The following is a 13,739-nucleotide window of genomic DNA, read 5'->3' on the forward strand; positions in this document are numbered from 1 at the left end:
TTGAATATTTGTATGATTGAAAGGGATGAGGCAAAAGTTATGGCAAATAAGTCTGGTAGCACAACCGATTGGCAAACATACTGCAAATTAAGAAATCATGTGACTACATTTTTTTTTTTAAACTATACTATGAAACAAAGATAAATTATATAAAGAATGATAGTAAAGAGCCAACTCGGCTCCATCATTCATTGAATCAGATGTCTCATTCATCACTGATATTGCCAGCTCCTTTAAATACTTTTTCATTGCTAAGATAAGCAAACTTAGGGATGACATGCTAGCAACAAACACTGACACAACACATCCAAGTATATCTGACCAAATTATGAAAGAAATTAATTGTACTTTTGAATTCCGTAAAGTCAGTGTGGAAGAGGTGAAAAAAGTATTGTTGTCTATCAACAATGACAAGCCACCGGGGTCTGACAATCTGGATGGAAAATTACTGATGATAATAGCGGACGATATTGCCACTCTTATTTGCTATATCTTCAATTTAAGCCTACTAGAAAGGCCCTCAGGCCTGGAGGGAAGATCAAGTCATTCCTCTTCCCAAGAAGAGTAAAGACCTCTTTACTGGCTCAAATAGCCAACCAATCAGCCTGTTACCAACCTTTAGTAAATTTCTGGAAAAAATTGTGTTTCACCAGATACAAATGCTATTTTACAGTAAACAAATTAACAACATACTTTCTGCGAACTTATAGGGAAGGACACTCAACAGGCAGAACACTTACACAAAGTAATGACTGACGATTGGCTGAGCATAACACTTACACAAAATAATGACTGATGATTGGCTGAGCATAACACTTACACAAATGACAGAGGCATTTATGATAAAATGATTGCAGGGTATTGTTAGACTTCAGTGCGGCTTTTGACATTATAGATCATAGTCTTCTTCTGGAAAAGCGTCTGTGTTATGGCTTTACACCCCCTATAATGTGATATGCTATAATGTGGATAAAGAGTTACCTGTCTAACAGAACACAGCGGGTGTTCTTTAATAAAAGCCTATCAAATATAATCCAGTTAGAATCAGGTATTCCCCAGGGTAGCTGTTTAGGCCCCTTTCTTTATTCAATCTTTACTAACAACATGCCTTCTTATCAACAACACTATCAACAAGGCAGGTCCTACAGGCCCTAGTTTTGTCGCACCTGGACAACTGTTCAGTCGTGTGGTCAGGTGCCACAACGAGGGACTTGGGAAAATTGCATTTGGCTCAGAACAGGGCAGCACAGCTGGCCCTTAAAAGTACATGGAGAGAACATTAATGACATGCATGTCAATCTCTCCTGGCTCAAAATGGAAGAGAGATTGACTCCATAACTACTTGTATTTGTGAGTGGTGTTGACAAGCTGAAGGTACCGAGCTGTCTGTTTATATACTAGCACACAGCTCAGACACCCATGCATATCCCACAAGACATGCCACCAGAGGTCTCTTCACAATCCCCAAGTCCAGAGCAGACTATGGGAGGCGCACAGTACTACATAGAGCCATGACTACATGGAACTCTATTCCACATCAGGTAACTGATGCAAACAGTAACATTGGATTTAAAAAAGCAGGTAAAAAATACATCTCATGGAACAGCGGGGACTGTGAAGAGAGACACACAAAGGTACAAACAAATGCGTAAAAACAGATGGTGATAATGTTGTATTGTGGTATTGAACATGTTGTGTTGTGGATATCTGGGTTGGCGCCCCCCCCCCCCCCCCCCCTTGGGTTGTGCCGTGGCGGAGATCTTTGTGGGCTATACTCTGCCTTGTCTCAGGATGGTAAGTTGGTGGTTGAAGATATCCCTCTAGTGGTGTGGGGGCTGTACTTTGGCAAAGTGGGTGGGGTCATATCCTTCCTGTTTGGCCCTGTCCGGGGGTGTCCTCGGATGGGGCCACAGTGTCTCCTGACCCCTCCTGTCTCAGCCTCCAGTATTTATGCTGCAGTAGTTTATGTGTCGGGGGGCTAGGGTCAGTTTGTTATATCTGGAGTATATCCGGTGTCCTGTGTGGGGTCACTACTATAACAAGACAACAACAAGGTCCCTACTATAACAAGGTACTCAGTGGAACACTTGGATGTTTATCTTCATCGGGAGTCTTCTTTTTATATTGTATGCAGGCATCTAAACTACAGAGTGTTCCCGTACTTGAACAAAACGAGAGAAATGAGAGAGGATAGAGAGACAACAGAATGGAAACATTCTGTCTCTCCACACCGAAGAAGACCAGATCGGTATTGAAGCCATTTACAGTAGACTGGGTAGTGGAATGTGTAGCCAAGCATTGATAATGAGAGAGAGAGCAAACACAGGCAACATTTACAGGCTAAATAAATAAATACATAAAACCCCAAAAGAAAAACAAATGCAAGTGGTCAAAGAACATGTTTTATTTCTTTATTTACCCCCATGGTGGTTGGTTATTATCTGGAGGCTTTGTGACCCTGGAGTCCTGATTTACTGTGTTACTGAATTACCGAGCCTGTAGATGATCCCAGCAGGAGGGGAGATTAGAGAGGAAGATGAGGGGAGGTAGAGCGAGGAAGGGAGTCAGAGTGGGGAAGAGAGAGAGAGAGAGAGAGAGAGAGAGAGGGAGAGAGAGAGGGGGGTGGGGGATTGCACATCTAGAATGAGAGAGGGAGAGAGAGAGAGAGAGAGAGAGAGAGGTGGGGGATTGCACATCTAGAATGAGAGAGGGAGAGAGAGAGAGAGAGGGGTGGGGGATTGCACATCTAGAATGAGAGAGAGAGAGAGAGAGAGAGAGAGAGAGAGAGAGAGAGAGAGAGAGAGAGGGGTGGGGGATTGCACATCTAGAATGAGAGAGAGAGAGAGAGAGAGAGAGAGAGAGAGAGAGAGAGAGAGGGGTGGGGGATTGCACATCTAGAATGAGAGAGGGAGAGAGATACTGAAATACGTAGAGAGCGATAAAGGAGGAGAATGGTTTGGCGGTTGATGTGTTTCTCTACCTCCCTCCCCCAGCAGCATAGGGACCGGTGCACAGTGCCTTCCCCACAGCCCCCTGAGCCCAACGGGTTCCCAGGTGCCCTCTGAGTCAGGCCCCTCCCTCTGGCTGCATCTGCAGTAACAGAACCAGCAACCCAAATGCTACTCTATTCCACATAAAGGGAATAGGGTGCCATTTGGGCCGAACAGAGATGGCTGTCAGGGAGAGACAGTGGTTCATTTCATAAAACAATTATCGAAGACAGGCAGGCGTGGTGACATGTTGCCAGCTAGGCCTGATGTTCTCCTCTCCTCCTCTCCTCTCCTCCCCCCTCTCCTCCCCCTCTCCTCCTATCTTCTCCTCCTATCCTCCCCCTCTCCTCCTATCCTCTCCTCTCCTCCTCTCCTCCCCCCTCTCCTCCTATCTTCTCCTCCTGTCCTCCCCCTCTCCTCCTATCCTCTCCTCACCTCTCCCCTCTCCTCTCCTCCTTACTCCTCTCCAGAAGAGTGTTACAGAGAGAGAGGGGCTCTGCAGATGGACTGTATGATTTATACATGAAAGAGGATCCAAAACAGAGTGAATAGCAGCACAGATGAGAGCAGGCCAACACAGCCCCTGTCCACAGTCCACAGTCCCAGTCCACAGCCCCAACACACAGCCCCAGTCCACAGCCCCAACACACAGCCCCAGTCCACAGTCCACAGTCCCAGTCCACAGCCCCAACACACAGCCCGTCCACAGTCCACAGTCCCAGTCCACAGTCCCAGTCCACAGCCCCAGTCCACAGTCCACAGTCCACAGCCCCAGTCCACAGCCCCAACACACAGTCCCAGTCCACAGCCCCAACACACAGCCCCTGTCCACAGTCCACAGCCCCAACACACAGCCCCAGTCAACAGTCCCAACACACAGCCCCAGTCCACAGTCCCAACACACAGCCCCAACACACAGCCCCAGTCAACAGCCCACAACACACAGCCCCAGTCCACAGCCCCAACACACAGCCCCAGTCCACAGTCCACAGCCCCAGTCCACAGTCCACAGCCCCAGTCCACAGTCCCAGTCCACAGTCCACAGCCCCAGTCCCAAGCCCCAGTGCACATTCCCCAACACACAGCCCCAACACACAGCCCCAGTCCACAGCCCCAACACAGTCCCAGTCCATAGCCCAAGTCCACAGTCCCAGTCCACAGTACCAGTCCATAGCCCCAGTCCACAGCCCCAACACACATTCCCAGTCCACAGTCCCAGTCCACAGCCCCAACACACAGTCCCAGTCCATAGCCCCAGTCCACAGTCCCAGTCCATAGCCAAGGCCACATTCCCAACACACACTCCCAGTCCACAGTCCCAGTCCACAGTCCCAGTCCACAGCCCCAACACACATTCCCAGTCCACAGTCCCAACACACAGCCCCAGTCCACAGTCCCAGTCCACAGTCCCAGTCCATAGCCCCAGTCCATAGTCCCAATCCCAGTCCATAGCCCCAGTCCACAGCCCCAACACACATTCCCAGTCCACAGTCCCAACACACAGTCCCAGTCCATAGCCCCAGTCCACAGTCCCAGTCCACAGTACCAACACACAGCCCAAGTCCACAGCCCAAGTCCACAGTCCCAACTCACAGCCCCAATCCACAGTCCCAGTCCACAGTCCAAGTCCACAGTCCCAACACACAGTCCCAGTCCACAGCCCAAGTCCACAGTCCCAGTCCACAGTCCCAGTCCACAATCCCAATCCACAGTCCCAACACACAGCCCCAGTCCACAGTCCCAACACACAGCCCCAACACACAGCCCCAGTCAACAACCCACAACACACAGCCCCAGTCCACAGTCCACAGCCCCAGTCCAAGTCCACAGCCCCAACACACAGCCCCAGTCAACAGCCCCAACACACAGCCCCAGTCCACAGTCCACAGCCCCAGTGCACAGTCCCAGTCCACAGTCCCAGTCCACAGCCCCAGTCCACAGTCCCAGTCCACAGTCCACAGCCCCAGTCCCAAGCCCCAGTGCACATTCCCCAACACACAGCCCCAACACACAGCCCCAGTCCACAGCCCCAACACACAGTCCCAGTCCAAAGCCCGAGTCCACAGTCCCAGTCCCAGTCCACAGCCCCAGTCCACAGTCCCAGTCCACAGCCCCAGTCCACAGTCCCAGTCCACAGTCCACAGCCCCAGTCCCAAGCCCCAGTGCACATTCCCCAACACACAGCCCCAACACACAGCCCCAGTCCACAGCCCCAACACAGTCCCAGTCCATAGCCCAAGTCCACAGTCCCAGTCCACAGTACCAGTCCATAGCCCCAGTCCACAGCCCCAACACACATTCCCAGTCCACAGTCCCAGTCCACAGCCCCAACACACAGTCCCAGTCCATAGCCCCAGTCCACAGTCCCAGTCCATAGCCAAGGCCACATTCCCAACACACAGTCCCAGTCCACAGTCCCAGTCCACAGTCCCAGTCCACAGCCCCAACACACATTCCCAGTCCACAGTCCCAACACACAGCCCCAGTCCACAGTCCCAGTCCACAGTCGTAGTCCATAGCCCCAGTCCATAGTCCCAATCCCAGTCCATAGCCCCAGTCCACAGCCCCAACACACATTCCCAGTCCACAGTCCCAACACACAGTCCCAGTCCATAGCCCCAGTCCACAGTCCCAGTCCACAGTACCAACACACAGCCCAAGTCCACAGCCCAAGTCCACAGTCCCAACTCACAGCCCCAATCCACAGTCCCAGTCCACAGTCCAAGTCCACAGTCCCAACACACAGTCCCAGTCCACAGCCCAAGTCCACAGTCCCAGTCCACAGTCCCAGTCCACAATCCCAATCCACAGTCCCAACACAAAGCCCCAGTCCACAGTCCCAGTCCACAGCCCCAACACACATTCCCAGTCCACAGTCCCAGTCCACAGCCCCAACACACATTCCCAGTCCACAGTCCCAGTCGACAGCCCCAACACACATTCCCAGTCCACAGTCCCAGTCGACAGCCCAAGTCCACAGCCCCAACACACATTCCCAGTCCATAGTCCCAGTCGACAGCCCCAACACACAGCCCCAGTCCACAGTCCCAGTCGACAGCCCCAACACACAGCCCCAGTCCAAAGTCCCCAGTCCCAGTCCACAGCCCCAACACACAGTCCCAGTCCACAGTCAGCTTCACTCTGATATTGTGTACAACTAAACTCAGCATGAGCAGGGCAGTTGTAGCTCTAATCAACGCCCCCTCACTCTCTCTCACACACTCACACACACACACACACACACACACACACACACACACACACACACACACACACACACACACACACACACACACACACACACACACACACACACACACACACACACACACACACACATACACATACACACACACACACACACACACACACACACACACCAACTCTCCTTAAAATAGCTGGCTATTAACACCTCTCAGCGAAGTCACCTGCCAACATTCAAAGCACGCATAGCTAGGGTTTTTAAACTGTTTCTATTTCTCATTCTCTCTCTCCCTATCTATCTATCTTGTCTCTCGTTCTCGGTCTTTCGCTCTACTTCTGTCTCGTCTTCATTTGGAGGAACCAGTAAATCAGCAGAGCAGGGATAGTTTGTAGTTTGGTTCAGCTATTGATGCAGCTCTGGAACCAGATCCATCAGAGAGTTAGGTCAGCTATTGATGCAGCTCTGGAACCAGATCCATCAGAGAGTCAGGTCAGCTATTGAACCAGATCCATCAGAGAGTCAGGTCAGCTATTGATGCAGCTCTGGAACCAGATCCATCAGAGAGTCAGGTCAGCTATTGAACCAGATCCATCAGAGAGTCAGGTCAGCAATTGAACCGGATCCATCAGAGAGTCAGGTCAGCTATTGAACCAGATCCATCAGAGAGTCAGGTCAGCTATTGAACCAGATCCATCAGAGAGTCAGGTCAGCTATTGAACCAGATCCATCAGAGAGTCAGGTCAGCTATTGAACCAGATCCATCAGAGAGTCAGGTCAGCTATTGAACCAGATCCATCAGAGAGTCAGGTCAGCTATTGAACCAGATCCATCAGAGAGTCAGGTCAGCTATTGAACCAGATCCATCAGAGAGTCAGGTCAGCTATTGAACCAGATCGACGAGACAGCTTTGCAGTGAGTGAGTTAGGTCCCTGTTAGAAACACATTCTTGGAAACACAAGCACATCTCCTGTTATCGTTAAAGAGGCTGTCGTGAAACCACTTCCATATGCAAGACTTCTATTCATGTGAGAGTGGAGGGAGTGAGTGTAGGGGGAGTTGGGAGGGGGTGTGTATGTGTGTGTGTGTGTAGGAGCGTCAGTCCTGCTATGAGAGAGTACATTAACCCACCGCATTCTGCCAAATACATCACCAATTTCACACCTGACTGGACAAAAACAATAATTTCTACCATCTGACAGGGTAGAACCTGTCGGTCTAAATCACAGGGCTTGTATGAGAACTGTGTTATGTTAGCCATCATTCAACACAATGTTAAACGCTAGTCTGGAAACAACTTCCAAATGTCATGTTGTGATTACATTTATACTCGTGTTCCAGACGTGGAATTATTATGTTGAATTACATCAGGATATGGATGTTTGATTTATTTATTTAACCTTTATTTAATTAACAAGGTAAGTCAATTATGAACAAATTACTATTTACAATGAAGGCCAACACCGGCCAAAACCGGACGACACTGGGCCAATTGTACGCCGGTTGTGATACAATTAAATAGTTGATTGCTATAAATAAATGAAATTCTTTCTTTGGACGTATTTGACTGATTTCTTCATTGCTGTTTGACAGTGAAGATGAAATGACACTGCAAAATGTAAGGATGGTTTTGTGTTGTTTATTTACCAACAACAACTTTATACAGTTACGAAACACATTTTACTGTAAAGCTGCAATTGTAAAATTAGCATAATTGTAAAATAATTCAGATGCTTTTTATAATTGTAGTTATGGAAACCCCAGAACACCGCGTCAGCGATCTGGACAATTTGTTAAACCTTGAGCCCCTAACCCCACAACTATATTACTGTGATGAAACTTACTGTATGATCGGCTATGAAAAGCCAACTGACATTTACTCCTGAGGTGCTGACCTGTTGCACCCTCGACAACCACTGTGATTATTATTATTTGACCCTGCTGGTCATTTATGAACATTTGAACATCTTGGCCATGTTCTGTTATAATCTCCACCCGGCACAGCCAGAAGCGGACTGGCCACCCCTCATAGCCTGGTTCCTCTCTAGGTTTCTTCCTAGGTTTTGGCCTTTCTAGGGAGTTTTTCCTAGCCACCGTGCTTCTACACCTGCATTGCTTGCTGTTTGGGGTTTTAGGCTGGGTTTCTGTACAGCACTTTGAGATATCAGCTGACGTAAGAAGGGATTTATAAATACATTTGATTTGATATGAGTGTTGTTTGAAGTCCGACAGAGTCATATTAACCCTGTGTTGGGTGAACTCACCTGTTTGATTACACAACAGCTAGCCTGAAGAGACAGAAACCACACATACTATTAGCCTGCAGAAACAGAGCCACATCTAATAACAAGATAAAAGACACGTTCTGTCACATGACATCCTGTTACCGTCTAGAGAGAAAAGACAACGTTCTGTCACATGACGTCCTGTTACCGTCTAGAGATAAAAGACAACGTTCTGTCACATGACATCCTGTTACCGGCTTCAACTATTCTCCAGTCTTTAACTTGCATGTTTGTTTTATGCTGTTGTTCTAGGGGCATCAACAAGCCCAATCATAAGTCTGCAAAAACTGCGTAGATCACAAATACTATATACTTTAGTGATAAAAAAGACACTATCCTGCATCCCACTCCTTTGAAGCTAAGCAGTGTTGGTTCTGGTCGGTCCATGGACCAGAAGCTGTTGGAGAGCCAGTAGTAGGAGGCAGTCTTCCCTCTGGTCTGAAGATTAAACCCCAATGCCCCAGGGCACCCCTGCGTAGGGTGCCGTGTTTCGGATGGGATGTTAAACGGGTGTCCTGTCTCTCTGCGGACATTAAATAACCCATAGCGGCGTTTTCCCCGCTGTCCTGGCCCATTTCCCAACTCGACCACCATTCAATCATGGCCACTTAATCATCCCCAATTCCCAATTGGCATATCAGTCCTCACCTCTCCGCCCCGCCAGCTGCTGTGTGGTGAGGTTCTGGCACAAACAAAATGGCCGCCGTCCATCACCCAGGTGCTTGTCACACATTGGTTTGTTTCCACCTGACTGTGTAGACGCTCTTGGGATTTGGTAGAAAAGTGCTATATAAATCCAATCCATTATCAGTATTATTAATAAATATGGACACTTGTGCAAAACGTGTTGGAACAAGTGAAATGATGAATGAAAGAGACGGGAGACATCTTGGGACATCTTACTGAACACATCACATGCTGCAGCAGATCAACTGATCTCTTCTGACGTCTGAAGTATGTGAGTCATTCCAGGACAACGTAAACAAAGAGAGGGATAAATATCTGACCAGGAAAAACTCCTGTCCACATGAAACAATGATCTGGTCTGTATTGTAAAATACAATATGACCTCAATGATTTACCTGGTTAAATAACAAAATAATAACAATAAAATAATATTATAATAAAAATGACACAAAACAACAGGGAACTATAACAAAACAACAACAACAAGAGGGTCACTACTATAACAAGACAACAACAATGAGGGTCACTACTATAACAAAACAACAACAACAACAACAACAGGGTCACTACTATAACAAAACAACAACAACAACAGGGTCACTACTATAAAAAGACAACAACAACAACAGGGTCACTACTATAACAAAACAACAACAACAACAGGGTCACTACTATAAAAAGACAACAACAACAACAGGGTCACTACTATAAAAAAAACAACAGGGAACTATAACAAAACAACAACAACAAGAGGGTGACTACTATAACAAGACAACAACAACAACAGGGTCACTACTAGAACAAGACAACAACAACAAGAGGGTCACTACTATAACAAGACAACAACAACAACAGGGTCACTACTATAACAAAACAACAACAACAAGAGGGTCACTACTATAACAAAACAACAACAACAAGAGGGTCACTACTATAAAAAAGACAACAACAACAACAGGGTCACTACTATAACAAAACAACAGGGTCACTACTATAACAAAACAACAAAAACAACAGGGTCACTACTATAACAAGACAACAACAGGGTCACTACTATAACAAGACAACAACAGGGTCACTACTATAACAAGACAACAACAACATGGTCACTACTATAACAAGACACACAACATCAACAACGGGGTCACTACTATAACCAAGACAGGCTAAATATAATTAAATCAACCGCTGAATACCCTCCCACTTGCTGGCAACAGAAATGCATTCCAGGTGACTACCTCATGAAGCTGGTTGAGAGAATGCCAAGAGCTGTCATCAAGTTAAAGGGTGGCTACTTTGAAGAATCTAAAATATATTTTGATTGGTTTAACACTTTTTTGGTTACTACATGATTCCATATGTGTTATTTTATAGTTTTGATGTCTTCACTATTATTCCACAATGTAGAAAATAGTAAAAATAAATAAATAAATGGGTAGATGTATCCAAACCTCTGACTGGTAGTGTGTGTGTGTGTGTGTGTGTGTGTGTGTGTGTGTGTGTGTGTGTGTGTGTGTGTGTGTGTGTATATATATATATATATATATATATATATATATATATATATATATATATATATATATATATATAAATAAATAAGGCTCACCTTACAACAGGACAAAGACCCTAAGCAGATAGCCAGTCCTGTGTTGTCTTGGCTTCGAAACAAGTCCTTGAATGTCCCAGCTGGAGCCCAGACTTGAATCCGATCAAACATCTCTTGAGACACCTGTAAATAGCTGTTGCAGCAACGCTCCCCATCCAACCTGACAGAGCTTGAGAGGATCTGCAGAGAAGAATGGGAGAAACTCCCCAAATACAGATGTGCCAACCTTGTAGCGTCATACCCAAGAAGACTCGAGGCTGTAATCGCTGCCAAACGTGCTTTAAACAGTGTGTAGTGTTTGATATTACTGCGTAAGCGATTTTGCTACACCTGCAATAATATCTGTTAAATATGTGTACGCGACCAATAAAATGTGATTCTATTTGAAATAGGAAACAGAGAAAGTCTGGGTAGATTATAATGAAGACATTAGAGAGTGCCCATCCCTGCAAGTTAAATAGGCACTGCAATTTTAACTCTGCATAATGGCCCAGCATTTCATCAGCTTTACTTTCAATATGCTTCAGTTTGCTGCCATGCTTCAGTTGGCTGCCATGCTTCAGTTGGCTGCCATGCTTCAGTTTGCTGCCATGCTTCAGTTGGCTGCCATGCTTCAGTTGGCTGCCATGCTTCAGTTTGTTTCCATGCTTCAGTTTGCTGCCATGCTTCAGTTGGCTGCCATGCTTCAGTTTGTTGCCATGCTTCAGTTTGCTGCCATGCTTCAGTTTGCTGCCATGCTTCAGTTTGTTGCCATGCTTCAGTTTGTTGCCATGCTTCAGTTTGCTGCCATGCTTCAGTTGGCTGCCATGCTTCAGTTTGCTGCCATGCTTCAGTTGGCTGCCATGCTTCAGTTGGCTGCCATATAACTGGTTTCACATTTGTCTCCAGCGATCATAAGGTCAAATAAATCTAAAATAATTATATTTACAATTCCCTTATCCAACCCGTTTCCTCATTCACCTCGTTCTTATGAAGGGGTATTACAGTAGATGGAGAACGGCGTTATTTCTATTTGGGGAGGGGAAAAAAATGCTTTTTCTACAAATAGCTGGTGAATAGCAGCATGCTGTTATCATGCTTACATTCAAGATCAGAATAGACACAGAAAGAAAAAGTGCCATTTATTTTGTTATTTTTTTATTATGTTACATTTACGAGCTCTTAAGTCAGGTTGGGAATTCCCCCATTAGGAGTAACGTATTATAGAGGGAATAGGGGCCATTTGAAGGTTCTGATGGGAAGGAAAATACTTTTCAGAAGCACTGAAGTGTAAATCCCAAGTGAACAGAGTGAAAGAGACGCTGGCGAGAGGAAAAAGTTGGCAATTAAAGTTTAGGCGCTGCTCCGATTAGAGTCACGCGATCATTTCATCTGAAACACACAGAAATTGTGACAAGAGGGACATGAACTACACCATGCCTCGGGTTAGGGCAAGAGAGGGGACGTGTGTGTGTGTGAGTGTGTGTGTGTGTGTGTGTGTGTGTGTGTGTGTGTGTGTGTGTGTGTGTGTGTGTGTGTGTGTGTGTGTGTTTTGACGTTTCTAGCACATTCTGCCCAGGCAGGGGCAGGTTTGATCAAGGGGTTTAACCAGCTATACAGTAACTAGGTAACCTGCCTCCTCTCATAACACCTGGGCAGACCAGACCAGCAGAGATATCAGAGACCATCTTTCCTATCAATACTGGTGCAGTCAAGTACAGCTACAGTATAAAGACGTTGTTTGCTTTCTTTATAAATGATTTGGAAAAAGAAATGAAAAACAGATAAATATGATGATGAAATGCTTAGTATCTTTCATATGTTAATGATGTTATTTTGATGTCAGAAACTGAACAAGGCCTGCAGAACATTCAGCACTCAGTTGGTGGTAAAGATGGAGACTCGATCAACCAGACTAAAAACACAGTTAATTATAAGTGAAATAATCTGTCTGTAAACAATTATTGGAAAAATGACTTGTGTCATGCACAAAGTAGATGTCCTAACTGACTTGCCAAAACTATAGTTTGTTAACAAGAAATGTGTGGAGTGCTTGAAAAACTAGTTTTAATGACTCCAACCTAAGTGTATGTAAACTTCCAACTTCAACTGTATATATATATATATATATATATATATAGTGTCTATGTGTGTATGTTATTTTACTGCTCTAAGGATGAAAAGTATTCTGTATTGAATTTTCCCTTATTTTTTGTGTAATTTTGTTCATTTCATTCATTCAATTTCAATCGAAAGAAAATGAACACTTGATGAATTAGAAAATAATATCCTTTGACAAAATAACAGCTTTTTGGTTGAAACCCAGATCAGCCGTTTGATCATGGAGGCGGTGTTTAGTTCTCTCTAGAAGTTGCTGTTGAGAGTCTTCTCCTGTCTAAACTGTAAATCATTTACTCAGAGTGAGATCAGAGACGCTAAATCTCCTGACACACACACACACACCACGCATACACACACAGCGGTACCTAGCATTAACTCATGGCTTTAGATGACACAGACACACAGACACACAGACACACACACACAACCTAACGATTCCCATTATCGCTGCCGGAAAGCTTTGCCCGGTAATATTCCTCACTCTACCTTTCCCTGTAAGTTGAAATAATAACCTTAAAACAACATATTGTTGCTCTAGCTCCACATTGGGAGAGACAAGAGGATTTGGGCTATTGCTAAGCTACGTTTGCCATGGCCCGGTGATGACAGCAAGTCTGGACATGAGAGTAGTGTGACACAGCAATGGATGTCCCCCAAATGACACACTATTCCCTATATAGTGAAGTTGTCTTGACCAGAGCCCTCTGGGTAATACTTAGGGAATAGAATGTAATTTGGGACTCCAACACTATCAATGTACGAACAGCTGCAGGGTGGTGAGCCAGGTGAATATCACATTAAGAGGACAAATTAACTAAAGAACTGTTAGTTGGACTAGCCTACACCTCTATCATCCAGTAGACTAGCCT

At 45.8% G+C, this 13,739-nt stretch overlaps 1 protein-coding gene across 1 annotated transcript; it reads left to right on the forward strand.

Annotated features, from left to right (window-relative positions):
- Positions 1 to 451: 451 nt before the first annotated feature.
- Positions 452 to 5,367, forward strand: LOC139402271 (uncharacterized). Its single transcript, XM_071146369.1, has 2 exons — positions 452 to 564; positions 4,599 to 5,367. Exons 1-2 carry the CDS (start codon positions 452 to 454, stop codon positions 5,365 to 5,367), a joined length of 882 nt encoding a protein of 293 aa, XP_071002470.1.
- Positions 5,368 to 13,739: the final 8,372 nt, after the last annotated feature.

This window comes from Oncorhynchus clarkii, unplaced genomic scaffold, assembly GCF_045791955.1.
Source record: "Oncorhynchus clarkii lewisi isolate Uvic-CL-2024 unplaced genomic scaffold, UVic_Ocla_1.0 unplaced_contig_3579_pilon_pilon, whole genome shotgun sequence".
Classification (NCBI taxonomy): domain Eukaryota; kingdom Metazoa; phylum Chordata; class Actinopteri; order Salmoniformes; family Salmonidae; genus Oncorhynchus; species Oncorhynchus clarkii.